The 14,623-nt window shown below is 34.4% G+C and overlaps 3 protein-coding genes across 3 annotated transcripts; 2 read left to right on the forward strand and 1 right to left on the reverse strand.

Annotated features, from left to right (window-relative positions):
- Nucleotides 1–8,414: 8,414 nt before the first annotated feature.
- Nucleotides 8,415–10,030, forward strand: LOC116348617 (proliferating cell nuclear antigen). Its single transcript, XM_031779667.1, has 5 exons — nucleotides 8,415–8,550; nucleotides 8,624–8,757; nucleotides 8,838–9,059; nucleotides 9,146–9,311; nucleotides 9,481–10,030. The coding sequence occupies exons 2-5, from the start codon at nucleotides 8,650–8,652 to the stop codon at nucleotides 9,765–9,767; spliced, it is 783 nt and encodes a 260-aa protein (XP_031635527.1). The 5' UTR covers nucleotides 8,415–8,550; nucleotides 8,624–8,649; the 3' UTR covers nucleotides 9,768–10,030.
- Nucleotides 10,031–10,544: 514 nt separating this feature from the next.
- LOC116348616 (delta(7)-sterol 5(6)-desaturase erg32-like) lies at nucleotides 10,545–14,614 on the forward strand. The gene is made up of 5 exons (XM_031779666.1): nucleotides 10,545–10,914; nucleotides 11,795–11,988; nucleotides 12,063–12,314; nucleotides 12,380–12,563; nucleotides 12,619–14,614. Exons 1-5 carry the CDS (start codon nucleotides 10,704–10,706, stop codon nucleotides 12,834–12,836), a joined length of 1,059 nt encoding a protein of 352 aa, XP_031635526.1. The 5' UTR covers nucleotides 10,545–10,703; the 3' UTR covers nucleotides 12,837–14,614.
- LOC116348615 lies at nucleotides 13,010–14,615 on the reverse strand. The gene is made up of 3 exons (XM_031779665.1): nucleotides 14,321–14,615; nucleotides 13,388–14,240; nucleotides 13,010–13,305 (listed from the first exon to the last, which is right to left on the reverse strand). The coding sequence occupies exons 1-3, from the start codon at nucleotides 14,474–14,476 to the stop codon at nucleotides 13,172–13,174; spliced, it is 1,143 nt and encodes a 380-aa protein (XP_031635525.1). The 5' UTR covers nucleotides 14,477–14,615; the 3' UTR covers nucleotides 13,010–13,171.
- Nucleotides 14,616–14,623: the final 8 nt, after the last annotated feature.

Raw genomic sequence — 14,623 nt, forward strand, 5'->3', positions numbered from 1 at the left:
TTTTACTTTTCCGCACACACCTAGTGTGAAAGGGGAAAGTATTGCAATAGGTCAAAATTTACGAAACTTCAAAAACATGTTTTCTGGACGTTTCTGAGGTCAGAGAACCCGAATCAGGCCGTTTTGAGCATGGTTGTTGTGGGTCTGTTCCACGTCGTACGTCGTACGTCGTACGTCGTACGTCGTACGTCGTACGTTGTCCGCCGTACGCAAAATTTGTCCATCGATTTTTTCACCACCCAGAAAAGTTATTTGAAATCTGACTTCACGGGATGATTGGGGGTCTCCAGGAATAGAAATCATCAGATTTTGAGCGACTTTGGTTGATGGAAAAAAATTCCATGCCTGGAGTGATACCTATGAAAAAGAGTCCAATTTTCGTCCAAAAGTCATACTTAATGTAGACTTAAACACTCAAAAATATGTATTGGGGGGTTTTTTGGCACGAGAAAACCGAATCCGACGTTAGTTTTGAGATACAATCAATTTTTAATACAGTTTCCTTGAAAAAATCACAAAAAATTTGGATTTTTGTATGGGAGCCTGTATGCTACCTTAATGACGTGAAACTTTGCACAGACTATTTTTTACCTATGGGGGAGACACAAACGATTAAACCATGATTCCAATATATAAACAGTAATCCTACTATTCCACCAATCCGTCATTTCATTGTCAAATATGATGTCACATTTCGCCGCTATTCACTTTGTTGAAAACTTATTTATCGTCACTGGAGTATGACATTTTGTTATTGATAATTCAAATTATTTTTTTTCATCAATAAAATTTTGAGAAAGTCTATCTATTGTTTTGTGAATTTGTAATCGACTTTTAAACTAAAAAATATATCAAAAAAGAACAAATTACTATTTCAAAACAAGTTCAATGCTTTGATCAAATTCTGTACTATCGATTACAAAAACATTGAATTTAACCCATTTTCGCTATTCCATACATGGGATTAGTGAATCCATGTTAATCCAACTACTGAATTGTCTATTCCACTTTAATTTCTCGAATTTTTACACTAAAAGTCTAATCCTATTCCACGTGTCTACCCCCTAGTTTTTTACACAAAAGTATAACATTCTGAAAATTTGAAGAGATTTCAATTAAAATTAGGGGTACCTCCCATACAAAATTTTCAATTGGCTCAAAAACGAATATTTTGTATGGGAGGTACTTTTGATTTTGGTTGAAATTTCTCCAAACCCTCCGAATGTTATTTGTGAAAAAAATAACCAGTGCAAAGTTTCACGCCATTAAGGTAGCATACAGACATGGCTCCCATACAAAAATCCAAATTTGTTGTGACTTTAGTTATGAAAAGTGTTTCAAAAATAATGTTTATGGCAAAATTAACGTCAGACATATTTTTATAGTATTTTGTTAGAAAATAGAATACTTTCAAATGTCGTACAAATGGGTTCATCATGAAAGTGTGAAAAATCTTTTCTCGGGTACTTCTGCTATTAAATTAAAGAATATTTCGTTGCCAAAGTTGAAAAATATTTTTTGGTCTCGAACTTTACGCCGCTTGAAAGACTTGAAGAATCGAGCAAATATTATTTTGAACTTTCTTAATAAAATACGCAACTACCACCGTGCGGAAAAGTTCGTCTTACTCCCGTAAGACTCTTTATTTCCTAATCGGCAATATGATGATTGCTCTATTTTTTTGGAATTCCAAAAGTTTTAGTTGATTTGGTATTCTGGAGATGTTTCGCATTGTATTCTCGTTCAAATGGAAAATTATGAGAATTAACAGTCAACGATATTCCAACTAAATTTTGCTTCAATTTTGTTCGATTTTTATCGTTCGATTCGAATTCAATTCCGTGCCACTTATACGAAGCTGAATATTTTGACACATTTTTTTTTCATCAATGTAATCAAAACATGGAAGCCGGCACGAAAACTATGCTAACGCTTTTCTTTTCACTTTAATATGCGATGAATGTGTGTATATAGTAGCACAATACGATGGATCTTCTCTTCGGTTCAAACCTATTATGCGGATTGCGTGACATCAGCTCATTTGGATGATTCAAAGGTGAAATCAAAGCAATTCACCACATTTTTTTTTCAAGTTGTTTTGATTGCTTTTGACTCACTCTGCCACAGTTGCGCGCAGCACCTTCGACTAATTTTATTTGTCAAATAAACTCCAAAATCGTTTTCATTCACATTTTCTTTCTCATGTGAGATAGGAAGGGAGCGAGAAACAGTGAATTGTCCGTGTAATTCGTAAGAGATACGAATCCGATTAAGACATTTTTGGGCTGGAAAACTTAATTATGGGAATTGCATTAACGTTACAGCTCTTTCCCATTTTGACACACACATTATCGTAATTGATGATAACAGTTGAGGTCACTTGTGACAAAGGAAGCAACTCAAATGGAATAAGTTTTTTTATTTATTATTTAGAGTTGAGTCATTTGATTTTCTTTGTGACTTTTGGTGAAGTTGAAGGCCAATTTTTAAGAAATAAAAATGATAGCGATTACAGGTTCAAAGCTAAATGCAGTGCACAAAATTCAAATAATGTTAAAAATATTCAAATTTTCGCATAAATTGTATAAGTTGTAACTTGAAACGTATTCAAATCAATCGAAAATATTTTCGTTGAGCAACATTGGGATATAGTTTGTTGCAAAATGTTGGTTTCGTGCACATAACTTTCTGCAGCATTTCAATTGATGTCAGTGTAATAATTAAATAAAACGTTGAAATGCTTGAAGACACACAAGCATCTCCCAGGGCATTACCTCAATTCTCTTGGATTCACCAGAAACGGAATTTCACGTGATGAAAACATCATTTACCACGTTCACAAGTGAATCGCTTACAAAATATACCTGCAAATAATTTGTTTATAAATTCATATATGAAAAAGTTAACTATATGCTCTGGTTTCAGATATCAACTTTTCCAAACAGAATACTTACACACTCGCGCTTACCCAAAATATAAACAATATTTGCGTATAAACGAATTTGTGCTGTTAATTAGGCCAATTAAAGTCATAAAGTTGATGGACGGAATTTGAAATTTGTATACATTTGTATACATATGAAAGTCGGTTTACATTTTCATCTGTGATGTGTAATGAATGTATGACAGTGTATGGAAGCGGCAGCGTTTCAGTGAAAAGTTATGATGTCACTTCTTCTTCTTAGCTATCGTCGTTGAGTCTCTCAGTAGATAATGAAATATCAAAATTCTGCATTTGATTTGAGTCAAAAATGCCACAATTCTTCCACCATCACCAAACTGCCATCATCATCAACGTCACCACCGGAGGGATCGCTGAACTTGACAAAACCGAACTTATCACAAACATTGCAACCGCAATTCTGCATAAAATAATATACAAACGGTTTTAAGCTAAAAAGGCGTACACAGAGTTAAACAAAACTTCGACTCCAATCGCATCCACTTCGGTGTATTATGCTAAAGAACAATTATTAATTAACGTATATCTCATGCGATAACAATTCACCTAAACCAATTCTATGAAAAGTTTTCACGGCGTCAATAGCAACGCCATACACATATATCATTCATAATTTGTGCTTTGACTTTTTTCCCACCACAAGGAAATTTTTCAATGAACCACTTTCTGTCGAAGAATGTCTTGATTCAATCGACTGAATAGATAACAAAAGTAAACCGCAACATTGTGCGGTTTAAAAAAAAAAAAAAAAAACAAATTCCAATAGTCAATTTGTGAGTCAATAAATTCCAATTTCATAGAATATAAAAATTAAAACGGTTCTGAATTTAAGGGATGCAATCTATATCTCCGTGAAATAATAAGTTGCAATCGATATTGAAACTTATGTGAAGTAACAAGCGATAAAAAAAAACGGCGACTCGCCATCTAACTGTCTTGTTAAGTGCAAATTTTAGTTAGTTCACAACTTGAAACTTCGAATTTATCAAACGAAATTAAAATGTCGAATATAGTGACGCGACAACCGTATTTTCGCATTTAAATATTCAACACCTGCAAATGCACTCGAAAACAGCTTTTAAATGCAACTAGTTCAATTTATGGAAGCTCATCGCACAGGAAAAAAAACTTTTAATTAGATTTGTTTCAGTAGTGAACAGTTTACTTGCCGCTACATATCTGTCTAAGAGATGTATTGCATCCCTTCCCACCCGAACATTTCTCACATAGAGACACACAGGTGAAAAAATAAATGAGACTTATTTCAATACCATATACTACTATATGTTTATGATGTATTTTTTATCGGGCTTTTTTATAGAGCAAGAGAAAAAAAGATGCGGTAAAATCACATCTAAAATTGTTTAACTTTTTTGCCATCATTATTCACGTATCGCATAAAAGTGATAATTTAAATATTTAATGAAACAAAAATCTTCGTTGAAGGATATACACAAAATTCAACATCTTAAGAAAACTCACACACACACACCCACAGCTGGCAAACTTGGAACTGAGTTGTTTAAAATTGTTGTGAATGTATTCACTAGGAATGCTTGAAGGACACATTTGGTTGTCAAATTTCTATTTGATTTAAATTAATAAATACTCGATGTAGCCAACGTTACAAAGATCAGACTCATAATAAAAATTGAATAGAATCAACTCTGCTCCAAAATTAACGTGTAAAAATATCAGTGGCAGAATTGTGAGTGAGTGCATTTTGGTGAAGGATTCGCCTAGGCAGTTATATAATTCACAAGTCCCATTGGAATTAATAAAATGTCATTGGTTAGACGCATGTATGATCCCTCTATTATTGACACAATTCCATATATATACATCAACTAAAAATGATGATTTCGAAACGAGAGCAATAGAAAAACAACGTTCAGTCAAGTACGGACATGCCGTATGTGTGTATATGTTTACGTACTGCACCAATAAAATAGATGTGAATAAAACAAAAACGGAGAAAGAAACAAGCTCATAAAATAATGCTCGTGCAAAGTGTCCGTGTATGAAGTGAGAATGTGTATTTTCGCACATTCATATCATTGGGGAGCCGTTGTTTTGTGCAAAGATCGCAAAATTCGTTTAATTCGGAAGCAATTCTCAAAACGAACACGCATTTATGACATGGAAATCAAGCAAAAGACAAACACAAAAACCAACCGATGTCCAAATGTTGTGCATGTTTTGAATCATCACAACTTCATTGATTTTATACGTTTTCTTCTGACACTTTGGTGGTTGGTCTTTCTCCATCTCGCTTTGATTGTGACCGGTCGGTTACTATTCTTTCTCGCTTGCTCCAAAGTTTCCAAGAGACCATTCAAAATGTTAAGTCAATGCCCATATAGCTTCGGATAAAACCGAATAAAATCACTTCATTATTATTTTAGGACAAAATCATCATCGTTTGTAATACCATCTAGATAGACATGATTCACTTCCATCTTTTTGGTTCACAAACAGCATGTGTGTGTGTGTATGCGTGTGAAATTTTATTAGTGTAACTGCGAGGACGTGTCAACAAAACGATTTTCTTCTTTGCCAGAAAAAAAAAGAAATAAACAGACACTTTGAGGTTGCTGCTATGACATTCAAATAAAATGTATGGCATTATTTTCGATAGTACATAGACCAACCCATTCACTTCTAACAGTTAGCTGTCGTTCGCACACTCATATCAATTCAACTCGATTCAACACTTACCACACAGTCAGACCAGAAAATGTTTATTTTATTTTCTAACCATCGCAATAAAGGTTTCAATGATCCAACTCACCAATAACACTGGAATGGATTTTGGAAGACGAGAAAACAAATAAAGTATATAAAACGGAAAATCAAATTGTCACAGTTGTCCGATTCGCAACATTCTCGCTCAAAAGCAATTTAAATAGACGAAACGAACGGAATGTTTTCGATAGCGAAAATTTAACTAAATTTTCAAGATGCATTTTGAAACATTGAATATAATCAGACAGACAAGATAAGATCACAAGTTTTAAGTTTTCTATCATTCACATTGCGAACGCAATTTAATTCAAACAATCTATACAAGTAGTGGCGTTTTTACTTTAATTCATTGTTATCGTACATACATTGCAAGAAGAGCCCATACACAAATACTTCCAATGAACATTGTGAAATGGATTATATCAAAGCACTATTAGAATGCAGACAATGAATAATAATGCCATCGACGTCTTCATCTAAAGAAATAAATGTTCGTACTTTTTCTCTCTTCCGTCAGGAATATCTGTCTATGCTTTTCGAATCTTTCCTCTACTGCACAAATACATTATGCGATCAAATGTCTTGCTATGCAAATAATAATGATGATAATGAACATGGAACACGGAATGCTGTCGACTAGTCGAGCACATTCCACTATTATATGAATTTGTTCATGCACTCGCTACAAAGTCAATATCATAAATATTTATTATTACAAGTGTCCAATACAGAGAGTCAACGATGAAACTGAGACGAATTTTAATGATTTTATCGATTTTACGAAAAATCGTGAAATTGCATATCTTTGTCCCGGTTTTATAAAGATAAATCAATATACGTTTAATTCATTTGTTTGCTTATGCAAACAATTTCATTCACATCTGAAGTTTTGTTACAAAACTATTTAATCAATTATTCATATACTGGCCTACTTCAACAATCAAAAAGTGGCAATAACAATTACCACAGAGTTAAATATACGTATCAATAATTCCAAGTGCAAAATAATGTATTTCATTTTCATTACGCAAAACTATTGCATAGAACTTTAACATTAGCCCGTTGCAATAATTGTTGATTTTTGTTGTTTCTTTGCCGCAGCCACACTATAAGTGCCTTTGTACAACAGGAAAAAGCCGCAGCCCAAATACACACACACACAATACAAGACTTGATTCGGTGGTAAGTGTGAAAATGTGGAACGCTCGAGATATGGGCTAAAGCTAATAAATAGATAACATTCTTTGAAGAATTTGAATAATTGTTTTGATGTTCGTATTTCCTTTGAATTCCGCCCCATTGCCAGCAATTTCATGCAAATTAAATTTAATTTGGTCATGTTAGGCGTTTGAAGTGTGTCTAAACGCTTGACGTATGTGATTTTCCATGCAAACCGACACACACAAATCTATATACGGCAAGAAAGAGATGCACGCGACCAAACGGAAAGGTTAGCAGATAGTTTTGCATCGAGATACTTATCGGCCAATATGTGTTGTGTGTCAGTGTGTTTGAGCTATGCAATGGATTACTCCAACTGAGAACACACTATCAAAACTTGACAATCTGTTTGCGGGCTGTTTGTTGCAGACTATTACGCAAACAATGTAGATATATTTCACTGCATTTTCAAGTCTATCATCATATGATACGATAGATTCACACTCAGGCCCGTTTGCTGTGGCTGTTGGTGTTTTCTCTATTTAAATGAATAAACACTAACGCTTGTTTCTCCATTGCATATTGGACCATTTAAATGTCACAATTAAAAAAGGCAAAGGCAACTGGAAGAGGAAAGCCAAATATATGACCCTTTGATCACAATTGAAGCAAAAGAGAACGTTCCAAAATGCATCCTATTAACGCTGATTTGGCATGGCCAATGAATTTGATTTTAAAACATTGACTCTTTTTCTCTCATTATCCCTTTCTAACTCTTTCATTCTCTTCTCATCGAACACACACTTCCACCTTGTTTGCAATTGCTTTAGTAAAATGATGATGATTTATCGTCCGTTCAGAAGCATAGTAGATGTATGTGTATGACAACGAAAATTCAATCACTTATTGAACCTAAACCAAGTCTTTCACATCCATGCTTACTTCATATCGAACAATATCAACGTTTATATAGTTATAGGCTGTGTGTTGTGTGTTTTACCACTTCTCCGCCCAAATTATGTTTTGGTTTTAGCCACTTTAATTAAAGTGTTTTCACTTGAAAAATTGACGACAGCACATATCGAAATAACATTATCACCATCGTATGTTTATTTTTAAAAAATCAATTCGGTATATTTCATCGAACTAATAATAACGTTTCCATAAGAAAAAACATTCTACGCAAATCTGAAATTTCCTCTATTTTAAAATATAAACACATGTACCGGCGTTTTTTTTGCCATCCCAGCTGAAACCGACATCAAGCATTGTAAACGTAGCATTTCATGTTTTTACACGAACTGTCATGCACAGTCAACATGCTAACCTATATCGTTTTCACCATACACCAACATCAAATACAATGGATGAACAAAGACAGCTACTTTGCTGTGTAGTTTCCCGCACAAAATACCACTGTACGAACAAATCACCGTCATACGTCCGAAGAGACCGTCATTATGTCAAAGCCTGTGGAACGTGCGTCGAAAAGAGACAACCATCTATGTCAATGTTTCAGTTTGAGCAGTTTGTTAGTTGTATATCGCACATCAATTCGCGCCAAAACAATAACGCATTTGTCATTTTAGTTTGAACGTGAAACAATCCACTGTTGATTCGGTGCTTGCTATTTACTGAACAAAGAAAACCAACGCTTGTCGATTTTTTTTATATATTTTTTGGTAAATTTCACTGCATTTCACTGATTTTGTGAATTCGTTCCATAGATTTACCAATTGCTTTTGTGATTTATAGAAGTTTGACCACACACGGAAAGAAAAATGTTTGAAGCACGCCTTACTTCGTCAGCTGTCTTAAAGAAGGTTCTCGATGCCATCAAAGATTTGCTCAATGAAGCCACCTTCGATTGCAGCGATTCTGGCATTCAGGTAATTAGAAATAAATCTTTGATTTGGATTTTTGTTGCTTGAATTTCACAATGTCATTTTTTTGTTGTTGTTGTTTGTAGTTGCAAGCCATGGATAATTCACATGTGTCATTGGTGTCGTTAACATTGCGTTCAGATGGATTCGATAAATTCCGTTGTGATCGCAATTTGTCCATGGGTATGAATTTAGCTAGTATGGCCAAGATTCTAAAGTGTGCCAACAATGATGACACACTCACAATGAAGGCACAAGACAACGCTGACACGGTCACCTTTATGTTCGAATCGCCAAATCAAGAAAAGGTACAAACAAAACTGACCTAGCACCATCAATGAAAATTGACACTTCTAATAAATGTTTTGTAATGGTTCTCTTCATGCTCATTCAGATTTCTGACTACGAAATGAAATTGATGAATTTGGATCAAGAGCATTTGGGCATTCCGGAAACAAACTATGCATGCATTGTTCGTATGCCATCCATGGAATTTGCTCGCATTTGCCGTGATTTATCACAATTTGGCGAATCAATGGTCATTGCATGCACCAAAGAAGGTAATAATTATTCAAACATAACCTCATTTCTTTGTTTCGATAGAATTGCATATCATTGTGAAATTCAAATACGAATCACTTCAAGTGATCTGATTTGTTTATTGATTTTGCCAAAGTGTTAGTTTATTTATCGTTTCAATGCAATGTTTGTGTTTTTCTCTTTGAATAGGCGTAAAATTCTCGGCAAGCGGTGATGTTGGTGCAGCCAATGTAAAACTCGCTCAAACCTCATCGATTGACAAGGAAGAAGAAGCTGTTATCATCGAAATGCAAGAGCCAGTTACATTGACATTCGCATGCCGATACTTGAACTCATTCACAAAGGCAACACCATTGTCGACTCAAGTGCAGCTCTCAATGTCAGCTGATGTGCCGCTAGTTGTAGAATATAAGGTTCAAGATTATGGTCACATTCGATACTACTTGGCACCAAAGATCGAAGATGACGAAAGTTAAACACAATTTACTGAGCGTGCGCTCCTGCATATCTCAAACATTCGCCTAATATTTTACACCCATTACTCACATATACCTTTTTTTTATTTTTCCAATTTCCAATCGCCAAATAATTCAGTAATAAGAACAAACAGACCCATTCAAACCTTATCTGCGTAAAAAATAGAATAAAAAATACATAATAAGTTTATTCACAATTGAGCAGATAAAATGAACACCGTACGAATTAAATAAATCAAAGTTTTTGGAACGACTAAAATCGGTTTGTGTGTGTATTCTTTTTATTTTATTCTTAAATATCACTTTTATTTGAGTCAAACAAAAACATTGTTTGTATGCGATCTACATCACATTCATCAAGTTCTTTAACTTATACTTGTGGTCTTTGGCCTCTTTCAATTAGGTACTCATGTACTCGACGCTATCATTTTACGCATATGGATTGGTTGTAGCCACTTAAAAATCTGATAATCAAAATGAGATTGTTTAATCCAAACATGAGCCAATATTTAAATTTTTGTCTTTTGGCTAAGGAATCTTTTTAATTTAGGAATTTTTACTTTTGGAAATGTTAACAATTCTGATTGAAATTTTATATCGTTTCCCATGTCTGATTTGGCCCATTAATTATTGGCATGCAATAAAAAAAAATCGCGAAAAATTGTAGCCGATAAGAGCAAAGTACTACTGTAAATCAATGTCGATTTTGATGGCATGATATCAATTGATTACATTCAATTTCATACTCAATTGTTGTCAAATTCAATGTGATTGAACAACTGTTCACAGCAATTTCAGACAAAGGAATTTTCTTTTTAGTCATAATGAAACGTGCTTCGTTTTAATCAAAAGTGTACTTTTTCTGTTCAAATTTTCTTTTCTCTTTATTTTGCTGGCATTTCATTTTATTGTATCGTGCACCAAATCGGTTTTATTATGACGTATAACAATGGAAAAATACAAGTGGAGAAAAAAGGGATAACGTTTGGTGAAAAATTAAATAATGGATACAATCCAATGATTGAAGGTGTACGTTGGACCGATCGCTATGCTATGCAATTAGAAAAAATTTGGCAATATATTCCAAATTGGTTGGGTCAAATATTTGTCGCTATCGCTGTATTTATATTTGCCTCTGGCATACAAGGTATTTTCGAATTTTACAAATTTAAACCGACCTATTTTTGAAGTTTTTTTCCACATTTTTAGCATAGATAAAAAAAATATATTTTATTAAGGAACTTTTTGTGCAGGGAATTTTTAATGAATTGGTTCGTGGTTACTACCTACGTGAAAAAGTAGTGAACTCCATGATTGAAATGGAAAAAATTAGCTGTTTGTTATCAAAATTAATTGAGTTCGATAATTCATTGTTCTCTTCGATTGTCGATTATTAACCCTCTAGTGCATAGCCCTTTAATAAATTATTGTCTAAAGTATATAATAAAAAACAAATGATTCTATTTATGAATTAAAATATATTCAGCAGGATTCAGGCTTCCATTTGCCGGTCATTTGACAAGTGAAAATAAAGCGGTTGTTTAATTATACACGCAGATGTAGGCGAAAACAGAAATATGACAAAAAAATTATCTCTCTCTTCGTTTATAGCAATTTTATAGCAGTTTAAACAATGGTTTCGATTGTTCTCCAATTTTGTCAATAGCATTTTTTGAGTAAACTATGCAATTTCTTGAATTTCGATTATTTTTTTTAACAAACTTTAAACCGAAATAATCAAAGAAAAATAGTTCGCATGTTGAAAAAAAATTAATGCCTTAGAGGGTTAAATATATATTATACACACATGGAAAAAATGTTTAGATTTTTGTTTGAATTCTCGTTTTTTTTTTTCAAAATATCAACAGAAAATTGGAAATCAATAAACAAAATAGATGTTTTCGTGTGTGAGTTTTAAATATCTAAATTTTTGTTGATATTTGTAAAAAAATTCGATTATATCAATAAATATCACGTGTAAAAGTAGTGTAGATAATTTTGTAAGCCAGCTGTGTTTTTTTTATCAGGTGACTGGATATCGATTGTTGTACATTTGTTCAAGCATATTGAACTACACAATCAGAATTATGTACAAAACGAAACAGCGGCAGAGTCGAGTGGTTGGTGGACCAAAGATAAAAATGGTTCACTGTTATTTTTTATGACTGTTGCAACAACGTCATCATACGCCATTTATTTTGGAATCGGTGGATTTTTGCATGTAAATACGGAAACTATCTAGAAAAATGTAATCAAATTTAAAAATGTTTATTTTTGTTTAAATTCAAAAAAAAGTGGTTCTATTATGTACGGCAACGCGATAAAAGTCACGAATGGAAATGTCAGCCCGAGAAATTTATGTCACCAGAATTGGAGCGTCATGAAATAATGATTGGATCATTGTCGTTGATGGTTGTAAGCAGTATGTCTGGTATCATTTCTTGGTATGCGGCTAACGATGGAAGATACTTAAAATTATATTATCGTCTTGATGAATATGGATATGTTTGGTTATTCTTACAAGCTCCAATTGTGTTCATGTATCAAGTTAGTTCTCAAACAAATGTTACGTGCTTCGGAAAAAAACATATTTTTACAAATTATTTTTCTAGGATTATTTGACGTATCTCACACATCGATTCTATCATTATCCACTTATGTATAAATGGTTTCATAAATTACATCACAAATATAAGCAACCAACAGCATTTTCTGTGTCGGCCATTCACCCGGTGGAAATACTGAATGTACAATTAATTTTAGCATCACCGATGCTTTTGGTTCCAGTTCACTGGAGTAAGATATCGGCGCTGAGTGTACGCATTCGATTTTGATTTATTTTTCTTTGCAGTTTTATTCTACATTATTCTTTTCTATACTTACTATCATGGAATAATTGATCATTCTGGAATCACATTCAAAGCATATTGGTGGCAACCATGGCAACCGGATGCTATTTTTCATGATAATCATCATCAGTATTTTCACGTAAATTATGGATTTAATATATTCATTTGGGACAAGGTAACTATAGATACAACAATTATACTACCCAAGGAACAATTGTAAGCGCAAATCACCCATTACCAGGCCCAAGTTTACGGTCGAATTTGGGGTAGCATTCGTGTGTAGTTTCAGTCAATTTTACCGTCGCAATGGAAAGAAAAAAAGAAAAGAAAGCACAATTCAATTAGACTGATATGAAAAAAATTGACTTGATTCATAATCATCATTATGCTATTGTATATGCAATAGACTCCACTTACCGAGTACAATTTATACCAAGAGGTACTCGTACTTTGGCAAGGCCACAATTTAATCAAGCCTAGCGAACTAACAAATAATTGTTATAAACTAATTTCTAAATTTAGTATTGTTTGAATGTTGTTGAATGAGGGCTGCTACTACTGCGGCTGCAGATGTCCATTGTTGACATTCTGATTCTGACCTCGATACAACGGCAATGGCTGATTGTTGTCAACACGGCGTGGTCTCCGTACATTTGGATGAATTGTCCGCTTGAACACCACGCATTCACCTACCGAATGATACATAACAAAAACACATTACATGTATAACAATTGCTTCAAAATTTGTATCAATTTCAATTGATTGCATACCTTTGTAGAGGATCAGCTTCGCTGCTGCGATATCACGGTGCCATACAGTTGTGAGCGTTGGTTGTGCTCCGGCAGCTCCCTCGATTTCAACGTTTGCAACATTTGGTAGCCATATTTTGAAGAAGCGTTGCTTCTTTGACACCAAACGACCTGCATTCGGTCCATCTCGAAGAGTTGCAGCAATGACATCGCCTATATCACGCATCTCGCGCCACATTCGTTCAATTGTTCGTCGCATTTGTAGTAATCGTTTGCTCACATTGGTTACGATGGTTCGTGGTAGTCCAACAATTGGATTTGGTACACAACCCACACATTTCTTGTATCGATCACGTCGAGTTTCTTGTGGAAATCGTTTGAAACACAATGGACAATGTTGTGATGTCATGTACTCATCGACCATTCGAATGATGCAATTGCCACGTTTCATAATGGCCGCAAGCAGCTTCCGTGTGCCTGGACATCGCACATGTTTCTTGATCTTAATCGGCGAATTAGCTGGTGTTGATCCGCTGGCTCCCATGTAGAAAATTGATGGTTGATTGTGAACCATTTTGCATGCCGTTTTGTCGATTGCACGAACCGATTCGATATGCTTGTCCAGTCCCAAGCGTGCATACTGTTTGGTTGAGTATGTTTCAATGCCATCATTCATTACACGTAATCGATGTTCAATGTACGAACGCCATGATGGTCCTTTTGGCGATGGCATTTCACCAATCATAGCTGCAATTCGATTACGATCGGCTTGCTCTTCGAAAGTAAACAATCTTGTGATTCGTTCGGCTTTTGCATTACGTCGGCCTTGTTTCGCATCCCAGTGATATCGCTTGCTGGATATACGCAAATTCACCTAACAAAATGAAAACAACAAAAACAACATTGTATTCACAATCACAATCGCTTTCATTCATTATTAAATGACAAATTTACCTCTTCTTTGGTATGCAAATCTCGTCGTACGGAAGCGTTCCACGTTCGCATACCCGGATCACATCCAACAGCATATTTCAACTCATTGCTGTCATACATTGCCTTGATTTCGTCATCTGTTGTCTCGACTGGTGGTACTTTCGGTTTTTTGTACATCAACGATACAGATACGCCATCGGAACAAATTTGAGAATCGAATTCCTTTTTGTTGTGCACAAGTTTGAGAATTTTCTCCACATCGAAGAATAAATTCCAACTTAGGATTTTATTTGTGCGGAATTCGTTGCTCGTGATGTTTTTGAA

The sequence above is a fragment of the Contarinia nasturtii genome, unplaced genomic scaffold (genome assembly GCF_009176525.2).
Source record: "Contarinia nasturtii isolate CC-2019 unplaced genomic scaffold, AAFC_CNas_1.1 Cnas_scaffold_2591, whole genome shotgun sequence".
Lineage (NCBI taxonomy): Eukaryota > Metazoa > Arthropoda > Insecta > Diptera > Cecidomyiidae > Contarinia > Contarinia nasturtii.

Bases quoted from the DNA above. Each gene is read 5' to 3' on its own strand.
- LOC116348616 (XM_031779666.1), top strand. From the start codon at position 10,704: ATGACGTATAACAATGGAAAAATACAAGTGGAGAAAAAAGGGATAACG. The intron at 12,315-12,379 runs GTTAGTTCTCAA...TTATTTTTCTAG, and splicing joins CAATTGTGTTCATGTATCAA to GATTATTTGACGTATCTCAC. The intron at 12,564-12,618 runs GTAAGATATCGG...TTTTCTTTGCAG, and splicing joins TTTGGTTCCAGTTCACTGGA to TTTTATTCTACATTATTCTT.
- LOC116348615 (XM_031779665.1), bottom strand. From the start codon at position 14,476: ATGTACAAAAAACCGAAAGTACCACCAGTCGAGACAACAGATGACGAA. The intron at 14,241-14,320 runs GTAAATTTGTCA...TCATTTTGTTAG, and splicing joins ATTTGCATACCAAAGAAGAG to GTGAATTTGCGTATATCCAG. The intron at 13,306-13,387 runs GTATGCAATCAA...ATCATTCGGTAG, and splicing joins GAAGCTGATCCTCTACAAAG to GTGAATGCGTGGTGTTCAAG.
- LOC116348617 (XM_031779667.1), top strand. From the start codon at position 8,650: ATGTTTGAAGCACGCCTTACTTCGTCAGCTGTCTTAAAGAAGGTTCTC. The intron at 9,060-9,145 runs GTACAAACAAAA...ATGCTCATTCAG, and splicing joins AATCGCCAAATCAAGAAAAG to ATTTCTGACTACGAAATGAA. The intron at 9,312-9,480 runs GTAATAATTATT...CTCTTTGAATAG, and splicing joins CATTGCATGCACCAAAGAAG to GCGTAAAATTCTCGGCAAGC.